A 12,021-nucleotide genomic window follows, 5' to 3' on the forward strand; every position below is an offset into this window, starting at 1 on the left:
CACAGATTAATAGAGATATTTTCCTTGTGTACTGAAGTGTGTGTGTGTGTGTGTGTGTTTGTGTGTGTGTGTGTTGGGGGGGCATGAAGGATTTCTGCATAAAACAAAAATGGCTGCTGTGACTAACTCCCCCCCTTATAAAAAATATTTGGGGGGGGCATTAATCAGTACTCATGCTCAGTCTGACATCAGCATAAATTGTTAAAGGTTAACTAGTTAGATACTAGTCCAACTAGATTGAATTTTTTTTCTTTTCTTTACTAGTCTCTTCCTCCCCACCTCCCTTCTCTAAAGAAAAGCTTTTTTTTTTTTTTTTGAATACTTCAGAAGGGAGTGGTTTGATGTGAAGGTTTTTTTTTTTCCCCTTCAGGCATTGAAAAGGAAAAAGATGAAATATATGTTTATATATAACTCTGTTTCTTCATACCTCATTGAAGTCAAAATGCATTTAATTGTGTACGTATCTTTTAAATGAGAAGCAGTACTGGATTTTTTTCTCCTTTCTTTAAAAAAAGTGACAGAAATCCTAGTGACTTTTGGGGGAGAGATATGAATAGATACGATGATTGAGTTTTTTTCAAAGGAGTCCATGTTTGATTCTCCCCTTTGCCCAGCCTTTTCAGTGATTTATAATTGTTGTAAATTTTATCTTCACTTTTCTCCCCTTTCCCTCAACCTCCCCTCCCCCAACTGCTAGCATATAAAATTAACCTGACTTAGGAAATTAATTTGGGGATAAATAGAACAGATTTTTAGAATAAAGCTGAGAGAAAGTCTGAAGATTGTGAAATTATTTTCTCTTTTCTCCTGTTTCAGTATATTTCCCTTCCTCCATGATCTCCAGCACTGATAAAGTAGAAGAAACTGAGGTACCAGGAAAGAGAAAACTAACTGGGACTGAGGTAGGGGTTACACTCAGACATTTTTGTCTAACTTGCTAACCCATGATTTCCATCTGTACCCTAGTGTTTATCTTAAAGTGGTACCAGGAATCAGATGAACAGTTGAAAAGGAGTCCAAAAGTAGCTTTCTCAAACAGATTTGATCAGAGAGGTCTAGACATAAAATACAACTTGCCAATGGAGTAAAGGAAGGAGGGTAAATTATCTTTGGTTCTGCCCTTTTTGTCCCTTACCTTTTTCTTACTCTAGTTTTCTCTCATTCTTTTGAACTCACTTTGCTCCCTCCCTTGCTTCCCATCCCAGGCCTATAGAATGATCTCTTTCCTGGACCATTTCTCTACCTCTGAAGTGTAACTGCTGGCCCCCAGCCCTGCTCAAGAGCACCCTAAAAGAGGGGTAGGTGGAAAGCAGTCAGAAAGTATTAGTGACAAGGGAATATGATACAAATTTTTGTTTACAAGGCTAAAATAAAAAGCTTATTGTTGATATCCTACAACCCCCACTAATGTATACGTTATTGAACATTGGTTTACCTCTTTTTTTTTTTTTCTTTTTAATAATCTGATCTGTGAAATTCTCTTGCCTGTGCTTCCAAATCATTCCTCTTCCATTCAATTTAGCTTTCGCTTTCTTATCCTCTCTCTCAGCCTCCTTACGAGTTCATCTGGGTATCCCCTTTTTTTCTGTGTGTAGCTTTTCTATGTGTGTCTTTATTTTTCACTGATAATTTCTTGTCTTTGACTTTCAGTGTGCATCATCTCCAAGTGACTTTCCATCTTTGTCCTCTGTTTTCTTCTGTCTTCCCAATCTCATCTCTGTGTGTGGCTCTTCCGTGTGTGTGCCTGACTCCACCTTTCTGACCTCCTCTGTGTGTGTTTGTGGATCGTACCACGGTCTGGAAAGTGTCTTCATGTTTGTGTGTTGGTGGGGGCACAATATGCATCATGTGCTCTGCAAGTCTCTCTGCCTTGGGTCCTCTCACTTTATGCTGAATGTCTGCCTGCCTGCCACATGTACCATGATCTGCAGGTGTTGGGGGCCATGTGCATCCCTATGCAGACCTTCATCATTTTCTCTCTTGAGTGTGCTTTACATATAGATTTCTTAATCTGCCTGATTCTCTCCTTATCCATCTCCCCCTCTGCCTGTCTGCATCTCTCTCCTGATCTGTTTTCTCCTTGCTGACCTCTTGATTTGTCGTCTTCTATCCTTATTTCTGCCTGCCTCTTTACCTGCTTGCTCTTGTTATGGTGTCTGCCTGCCTGCCTGTCTGCTTCTTCCTCACTGGCTGGCAGCCTTTTTCCCTCTCTGGTTGTCTGTCTGCTTCTCTGGCTGTTTGCCCACCACTCTCTCTCTAGCCATCTGTCTCCCCGCCTGCCTGTCTCTATCACTTTTTTTAGCCTGCATCTCTTGGTTTGTCTACCTTCCAGGTCCTGCTATGGCCATCCCCATCTTGCTTTGCCTCTTATCTTGCCTTTCTACTTGTTCCTGTTTATTTCTTTTCATCATTTTTCCTTGCTTCCCATTAAGTTTGTCTTCTTGCCTGTCTCCCCTACTTGCTTTCTGTTCTTCTACCGCTTAATGCCTATATCTTTTCCCTCTTTCTGTTTGTCACCTCTTTCTCCCTTGACTTATTTTTTGCCTGCATCCCATCAATGGGTATTGTCTCTCTCCAGACTTCTCAGTAATCCCTTGCCCCAAAGTCTTATCTGCTTTTGTATCATATCTCCTACCTTGTCTTCCCTCACCCTTGCTTCCATTTCAGTCATCTCTTTCTCTGTTTCTGCTTCCTCAGAAAGGCTGCCTGCCTCAGTCTTTTTGCCATTCTCGCAGTCTCTGTTTTCCTGCTTTTTACTGTCTGCTTAGCAAGCTTTTGATATCCACATCTCTGCTTATTTTTTTCTTATTTTGTTTTAGTCTCTTCACCCCCTGCCATCAACTTATGTGTGTGGTGTTGGGGATTGAATGAAGGGCATTGCATGTGCTAAACAATCACTACCACTGAGCTACATCCCCAGTACTTTTTTTTTTTTTTTTTTTTTTTGGTGAGGGGGTTGGTACCAGGGATTGAACTCAGGGGCACTCAACCACTGAGCCACATCCCCAGCCCTATTTTGTATTTTATTTAGAGACAGGGTCTCACTGAGTTGCTTAGGGACTTGCTGTTGCTGATGTTGGCTTTAAACTCACTATCCTCCTATCTCAGCCTCGAGAGCCATTGGGATTAAAGGAGTGTACCACGGTGCCTGGCTCCCAATATTTGTTATTTTTTGAAAGGGTCTCATTAAGTGGCCCAGGCTGGCCTCAAACTTGAAATATTCTGACCTCAGTCTCGTGAATGGCTGGATTACTGGCATTTGCTACAGCGCCCAGTCCCAGTTAACTTTTGAATAGACATAACCATGGTATACAAATTTAAATGTATAAAACTAGTAGGGTCCAAAGTAAGCCTCCCATGGCTCTCTTCCTGGCTATGACTTCCTCTCCCCAGAGGCAGCCACTATGTGACATTTCTTCATAATGCCTGAGAGAAGTCTATACATACACAAGTCTACTTGGTTTTTGCTGTATTCCTTAATGCTTCTTTTCCAGTTTTGCTGGATGCTTCTTCTCTATCAGTCTCCTTCCTAACTTTGCATGACTTGCCACCTCTTGCCTTTTGTCTTTCTGATTCTACTTGGTGGCACTTGTCCTTTTTGATTGACTGTTGCTTATTACCTGCTTTTACTACCAGTACCAAAGGAATTCTTAGGAAGGTCTTGCTCTCTCCTAATCTCCTGTTCTACTCTAGTTGTCTGGAGGCACACTCTTGTTCTCTTTATTGCTGAAATATGTTATTAATTGAGAAAAGAAAGACATGATTGTACTAAATGAATATGCTAAAAACTACCAGATAGATAAAGTACAATTAATAAGTACAGGTAGTTTGTAAGCTGTGCTTACACACAAATAGACAGTGGCCTGCTCTGTCTTTCCTATATGAATTCTATGAAGTCCTTTGAGGGTTTTGTATTGTTTTGATTTGGTACTTGAGATGAAACCCAGGAGATCTTTTGCACTGAGCCATACCCTCAATCCTTTTTATTTTCTATTTTGTAAAGGATCTCACCAAGTTGCCCAGGCTAGCCTCAAACTTGTGATCCTCCTGCCTCAGCCCACTGCCCCCCCCCCCACCCCCGCCAGTATCTGGGATTACAGGCATGCACCTCTGTACCCAGCTCCTTTTAGGTGATTGACTTGGGCCTATTCCAAAAGTTTGTCTTTCTCCTCATCTAAAAAGTTTTGTTCCTTATTAAAACTGTTCTCCTTTTTCGTCCTTCCTTCTGGATCTTCTCCCATGCTGCCTTAGAAACATAACTCTTTGGGGGGAGACAAAGACTCAGCTTCTAACCAGGTTTCTTTGAGAAAGATGATAAAACTTTACACAATACACTGTTCTCTCATTTCTGCTTATTTACTGTCTATATTCCTGAATTCAACTGTTTTAACTTCTTATCTCCGTGTTGCTCCCATTCCCCCACCCACCACTTCTCTTTTAATTTGTTTATTTTTTCTTTCCTTGTATCTGTCTGGGTATTTAGCTTTTCCTTCTGATTGGCTACCTCCTCTCTGTTCTGTATGATTGACATGTATCTCTCTATCACCCCATCTGTCTGCTGGATTCTCCCTGTCTGCCTGCAATAATTATAAGGCACTCTGTTGTATAAAACACTATTATCACTTTGTCTTCCTTCTCACCTTATAGTTTTCTTCATCAGTGTGCCTTTCTTTTCTCTCTCTCTCTCCTTTCTGTTTGCTTGTTTGTGTTTCTCTTGGTGATCTTGCCTGCCTGTCAGTCATTTTTTTCTATCAACCTGTTTTTCTACCCTTCTTCTTTTCTACTTGGTCAGTTCTTCTGTCTTTCCTTCTGTGTTTCCAAGTTTCTCTATATTTCTTTTGCCTATCTATGCTGACTGTTCTTAGACCTTTTTTCTGTGCCTGTGTGTCTCACTAACTCGAGCTACTTGTCTCCCTGCCTGTCAGTTTCAACGTGGGCATCACTCTCTGCCTTTTCCTGTCTTTCTGTACTTTAAAAAAAGATTTTTTTTTAGCTGGGCATGGTGGCACAGATCTGTATTCCCAGCTGCTTAGAAGGCTGAGGCAACTTATCAAGGCTCTAAGCAACTTAGACCCTGTCTTAAAATTAAAAAAAAAAAAGAAGGCTAGGTATGTGGTCAGTGGTTAAGTGCCCTTGGGTTCAATCCCTGGTACCAAAAGAAAAAAAATTTTTTTAAATTAAATCCCTATGATTAATTGGTAAGACTTACCTTTTTTAAATATTAGGCTTATTAAGGTGAGAACAAGGAATTCAGATATGTAGCTATCAAATGCAAATCAGAAATTAGATGTTCCCTGCATACATACAAAAGAAAAAAAAAAAACTAGAAAAAACATTGAGGGAATGCCCAGACAATAATATTATTTATATAAAGCAAAATCAAGAAATTTATCTAAAGCAATAATTTCTAATCTTTTTGGATCATAAAACTTATAAACCTTTTCCCCAGGAAAAAAACAGTATAGGACTGGGGTTGTGGCTCAGTGGTAGAGTGCTTGCCTAGCATGCATGAGGCACTGGGTTTGATTCTCAGCACCACATATAAATAAATGAATAAAATAAAGGTCTATCAACATCTAAAAAGAATTTTTTAAAAAGTATATACATGTAATATCACACATATGTTCATGGTATTATGAATACCCTGAAGTCTGTGACCCCAGGTTAAAACTGATATAGGAAATCAATGAGTAAAAGAGCACAGACTTGTGCTCATACAATATGTAGATGGAAGTAAAAACTCTGCAATCTACGATTTTTCCAAATATGTTACTGATAATAATGAAAGGCACATAAATGGTCAGGATATTCTAGACCTAATCATGAAATTTTAGCAATGGGAGGTCACCTAAATCAGTGGTCGCCACTTGCCCCTTCCCAAAAGGCCTGTCCTTTATTCTGAAATTTTTTATTTTTTCTATATATTTTTATGTAGGATAAATATGTAATATACTATATTTAACATATAATAGATGTATGTACACGTGTTTATATATACATATTGTAAATATTATGTAGGTGTCATGTATATGTACACATGTATGTATAAATACACAATTACATATGTACCCAAACAGTCATAATGCTAAAAATGTCCTTTGTAAAAGGGAGATAGATGTGTATAGAAAAAGGTCCATGAGTGGATTTTAGAGAGAGAGAGCAAGAAAGTGGCTTTAAAATTTTTGTTTATTTATTTATTTATTGCAGTACAGAGGTTTGAACCCAGGGGCATTCGACCACTGAGGTATATCACCAGTTCCTTCATTTTGAGACAGGATCTTGCTAAGTGAGTGCCAAGGCTGACCTGCAACTTGTGATCCTGCTCCCTCAGTCTTTTGAGTAGCTGTGCTCCTCCACCTGGTTGAAAATGACTTCTTAATATTTCCTGTACAATTTGAATTTTTTTAGCTATATTTACTTTTTATAATTATAAAACATTTTAAGTCTTTTTTATAACATAATGATGATGAGTATATAGGTCAGGGTTTTGTGGTTCTTAATGTCCTTAAACAGTAAAAAGTCAGGAACCCCTTGTTGAGTACTTAACCACTTAGCCACATCCCTAGCCCTTTTGTATATTTTATTTAGAGACAGGGTCTCACCGAGTTGCTTAGGGCCTCACTAAGTCACTGGAGCTGGCTTTGAACTTATGAACCTCCTGCCTTAACCTCCAAAGCCGAGCATTACAAACATGCACCACAGCATCCAGCTGATGGACTTTTTTTTTTTTTTTTTTTTTTTTTGTGGTACTGGGGATCGAATTCAGGGCCTTGTGCTTGCGAGGCATGATGAACTTTTCTTTAACGTAAATGACTGTCCTTTAAAAAGTAAATTTTATGTTACTAGAAATACTATCCATAAATATTTGATTAGATTTGATAATTACAGTTTCCTAATTTATGTAAAAATACAACTAATTATTAAAATCAATAAAAATTAAAGTGTCTTGCATGCTACTAAAAGTATAGGTACCACATTTTAGATCCAGAAATTGGGTTTAGGTATTGATAGAATTGCCTAAGACCAAATTATTAGTTAGGGACAGAACCAAGACTTGAATCTATCAATTTCCATTCTGGTGTACTTTGTATTATATACTATATAACTTCTGAGTCAATAGAATGTCCTAGGGTTTTAAAGGAAGCCAAAATTGAAGGTCATATATGTAACTATTATTGACTTATAACAGTTATACCATAGAACTGGCAAAGGTCAATTTAATTATATTTATCATACTGTTTTTTTTTTTTCAGTAGTGGGATTAATCCAGGAGTGATCTACCACTGAGCTACACCCACAACCCTTTTTAAAATTTTTTCATTTTGAGGCAGGATCTGGCTAAGATACTGAAGTTATCCTCAAATTTGGGATCCTCCTGCCTCAGTCTCCCACATAGTTGGGATTATAAGCATGCACCACACCACCACCATGTCCAATTTACACTTATAAACTTTTTTTGACACATGATTTGACTTCTTACCATCTGTGCTCTTTTCTTTTTTTGCGGTACTGGGGATTGAACCCAGGACATAGTACATGCTAGGTAAATGCTCTACCACTGAACTATAGCCCTGGCTCTTTTAGAATTTTGAGACAGTTTCACTAAGTTGCCCTGGCTGGCGTCAAACTTGTGATCCTCCTGCCTGGGCCCTCTAAGTTGCTGGGATTATAGGTGTGTGCTACCACATCCTCCTTAGCATCTACTTTTGAGATATAGTCATCACACTTGTACATAAAATAACATGTGCAAATATGTTCATTTTAACACTGTGTAGCAAAAACTTCAGAACACCCTAAAATATCCAATCGTGAGGAATAGCTAAGCAAACTATACAGCAATCATGAAAAGTGAGTTACATCTGTATGTATAAACATGGTCAGATTCCTTAATATACCATTGAATGGAAAAAACCAGGCTGGAAAACAATATTTACATTATGATATTATTTAATTTATTTGTGTTTAAAGAAACTAAAAACAATGCTATATATTTCTAGAGATATATTTATATACCTGCCTTTTAAAATTCTGAAGGTACACATATCAAAGATTTTTAACTTCATTGTTAATTCTGAATTTTTACAATAAGAAAGTATAATTTGCATAAACAATTTAAGTAGCCTCATTGATCACATTAGCAAATGGAGCTAAATGATATAAAAAGTAGTTTGATTTTTCTAAAGAAATCATTCCTCATTAATCTCTGGTTCTTTGAAGAGAAAAACATGTAAGCAAAGTGTAATCGATGGATATACTGGTATACTTTTGAAAACATTAGAGAGGTTCCACTTTAAAGACTAATTAAAGTATGAGGGGAAAAAGGGAAGTTATAGAATGTATATATAATATGGTGCCATTTATGAAAGAAAAAAATATGTGACTATCCATAGGGTGTATGTGGAAGAATATACAAGAAACTATAGTAGTTGCCACTAGGAAAGGGGACTTATTTTTTCATGTACATCTTTTGAAGCAACTTGAAAATGTTGTCAAGTAGCTTGTCAAGTAACCAGGAGATTGGATAGGTAAAGGGAGGAGATCAGACATAAACATGCACAAAAAAACTAAATATAAGGGGCTGGAGTTGGGCCTCAGTGGTAGAGTGCTTACATGGCATGAGTGAGGACCTGGGTTCGATCCTCAGCACTGCATATAAATAAATAAGTAAAATAAAATAAAAGATCCATTGACAAAAATATTTTCTAAAAAAAGATAAATATGAGTATATGATTGTGATTATTGCTATGCACTGTAAAATCTGAGTGTTCAGAGAAATCTTGTATGGGGGGTAGAGGGAGTCAGTGAAGAACTTTCACATGTATTCATGTTTGAAGTTGGCCCCAAAAGATAACTAGAATTTATATAGCAGACAGGAAAAGAAGGGCAGTCTAGGCTGAATAAGAAAGCATTTAACAGGTGGCATTGGACATCATCTGACTGGAGTGGTAATTTCATGATTGAAAGTTATAGTAGAGGTTGTTACCTCTTGAAAGAGTAAGAATTGTTGGAATATAAAGTGAAGAGTAGAGGCCAGAACCTTGGGGAAAATTTGAAAGTTGGAGGCAGGGAGGAGAAGAGAAACAAACCAAAGAAAAACAAATTTTTAGGGTGGTAGATGTACCAGATAGTGTTACTATGGAAGAATAGAAACATAGGTTCCAAAAGGAAGGCAGGATCCTTGGCGCTAGATGCTTCATGGAAGTCAAGAAGAGTACAAACTGACTATTCCTCAAAAAGTTAAATATAAGCCAGGTATGGTGACACACACCTATAATCTCAGCTATTTGGGAGACTGAGGCAGGAAGATCATATGTTCCAGGATGGTTTAGCAACTTAGTGAAATACTGTCTCAAAAAAATAAAAAGGGTTGGGGATGTAGCTCAGTGGTAAAGTACCTCTGAATTCAATCCCAAGTACCACAGGGAGAGAAAAAAAGTTAAATAGAGTATGGCACAATTGTGCATCTGTAATCCTAGGAACTGGAGAGGCTCAAGCATGAGGATCCCAAGTTCCACATCAACCTAAACAACTTAGCAAGACCCTGTCTTAAAAAATTTAAAAACAAAAAGGGGCTGGGGGTTTAGCTCAGTGGTACGACACTTACCTAGCATGCACATGGCCCTGAATTCAATCCCCAATACTAGCTGGCTAGATAAATTAATAAACAATCCGAATATATAAATATATATAAATGCATGTGTGTATATATACACACACGTACACACACAAATATATATATGTATATATAAACACACATACACATGCACACACAAGAAGAGGGAGAGAGCATGAATGAGAAACAGTGGTCATGAAATTTGATAATCCCAAATAGACATTTTAAAATAATATATAAAATAGACCTGGAACCATCACATCATATATCTGAGTGAATCTAATTCTTTCTCCAGGTTTGCTTCCACATTTCCCTTTTATCTTATATAAAAGCTTGTATTCCTTGAAGGCTCCTGCAGTCTAGCTGTATATTCCTTAACTTCTCTCCTGTACAGCCAACTACTTACTTCCTGACCATTCCCCTCATTCGTTTAAGATCTTGGCTTAGTTCTGCCATCATCTTGGGTCACCTTAAGGATCCATGTGAAAGATCCTTTTATCACCCTCTCAGTTCCTCAAATTCCTGATTTCCAGAGACCTTATTCTCCATCCTACTTTTGCATCCTCAGCCTTTGTACCTGCCTCTTCTGAAATGTTAAATTCAAGCCCTCCACTTTGGCCATCACTTACTATTTTTCTAGCTCTCTTGTTTACTTACACCTCACTATTCCAGCACCCATGAGACATTCTTTCTTCTTAATGCCTAATTTTCTCCTGATCAGCTCCATTCCATCTTCACCTCCTTTCCTGTTCAGTTTAAATTCCATGGTCTATCATTTCAACCACTCTCCTGCCAGTACCAGTGTGCCCACTTCTCATTTTCTTTCTTGCAAACTCCTTGCCTTGGAGCACTCTGTTTCAGGGCACAGAGTGCTTCGGAAGAAAATACTATAATCATTCTGACTAGTATTCCTGCTCAGAAAACCTTTTTCCAAGTCAGTTTCCTTTGCAAGTCAGTTCTCCACAGTGACTTATTCAAATTCCTCAGACTTCTTCCTTATACTCATTTGATCTTAGTCAGAAGGCTATGTTTTAGTCAGCTTTTTTTGCTGCTGTGACCAAAGGACTTGAGAAGAACAATTAAGGAAAGAAAAGTTTATCGGGGGCTCACAGTCTCTGAGGTTTCAGTCCATAGATGGCCAACTCCATTGCTCTGGACCCAAGATAATGCAGAACATCATGGTAGAAGAGTGTAGCAGAGGAAAGCAGATCTGAACATGACCATCAAGGAGCACAGAGAGCTCCACTTTTCAGGGACAAATATATATATTCAAAGGCACACCCACATGACCCATCTCCTCCAGCCACACCCTGCCTATAGTTACCACCCAGTTAATCCCTATTAGGGGATTAATATATTGATTATTTCACCTCTGAACTTTCATGCATTATTTCACACATGAGCTTTTGTGGGACATCTAATATCTAAACCGTAACAGACTGAGAAATGATCTCTTCCTTACACTGAAATTAGGAAGTCTTATCTACTTCCAAGAGACAGGAGGAAGGAGTGAGAGCAAGAGCCCAAGTGAAGGGATTAACTTCAGCCAGCTCAGAAGGAAAGAAAAAAAGGACAAACATGCATATTGTTAAATATGCAGGTTTAGCATCAGTATTTTGAAGGATTTATCTTCTGATTAAACAGCTATATTAAAAGTTTTAAAGAACTAGAATGTGATATAAGCAAATATTTTTCGGGAGGTAAAAATGTCTTAAGCTACATGAGCAACAGCCATAAAGAAAAATACTTACAGATTTAACTCAATAAAATTAAATTTTACTGTATGCAAAACATCATAAACAAGGTTAAAAGAAAAACCAGGAAAATATTTATACCATTTATCACAAAGCATTCATTCAGTAAGCAATATGTACTTTAGAGAACTTGGAGGTAACAGAAGCAACTTTAGTTCCTTTAAGCAGAAAGAGATTTTATCCAGGAAGTTAACATATAAAATTGTTGGATGGGCCAGAGAAGCACTGTAGTGTGGGCTTCCAGTCGAACAGAACATTGCAAATCTGACCCACCAGAAATCTGTTTCCTGTCTCTGCTGTGATCGGGAAGCTTACTGGACCATGTACTGGCTCCAGAACAATGCCAACTGTAAAGTAACAGGAGGGAGGGAGTAGAAAGGAAGATACTGATGTAGAAAGTGAGCTAGCATTTGTTGGGTTTTTGTTCGTTTATTTGTTTGGTTGGGTTTTTTTGTTTTGTTTTGATTTTATTTGTTTTGAGATGGAGTCTCTTGCCCAGGTTGGTCTCCAACTTACCAGCTCAAGTGATCCTCCCGTTTCCACCTCCCACTTCCACTTGGGACTACAAGTGTGTGCTACCACACTAGCTTTAGGGTGTTTGTTTCTTGTTGAAATGAAGATTTCATAGAAATCAACAATAATTTCAAAATATAA

The 12,021-nt window shown here is 38.0% G+C and overlaps 1 protein-coding gene across 1 annotated transcript in view; it reads left to right on the plus strand.

Annotated features, from left to right (window-relative positions):
- The window catches only part of NAA38 (N-alpha-acetyltransferase 38, NatC auxiliary subunit), a 31,975-nt gene that overhangs the window by 1,083 nt on the left and 18,871 nt on the right, over positions 1-12,021 (plus strand). The window contains exon 2 of the mRNA XM_079133260.1: positions 817-902. Within this exon, the coding sequence (XP_078989386.1) occupies positions 834-902 (69 nt within the window). The 5' untranslated portion in view covers positions 817-833. The remainder of the gene's footprint in view (positions 1-816; positions 903-12,021) is intronic.

The sequence above is a fragment of the Sciurus vulgaris genome (genome assembly GCF_902686455.1).
Source record: "Sciurus vulgaris genome assembly, chromosome: 3".
NCBI classification, from domain to species: domain Eukaryota; kingdom Metazoa; phylum Chordata; class Mammalia; order Rodentia; family Sciuridae; genus Sciurus; species Sciurus vulgaris.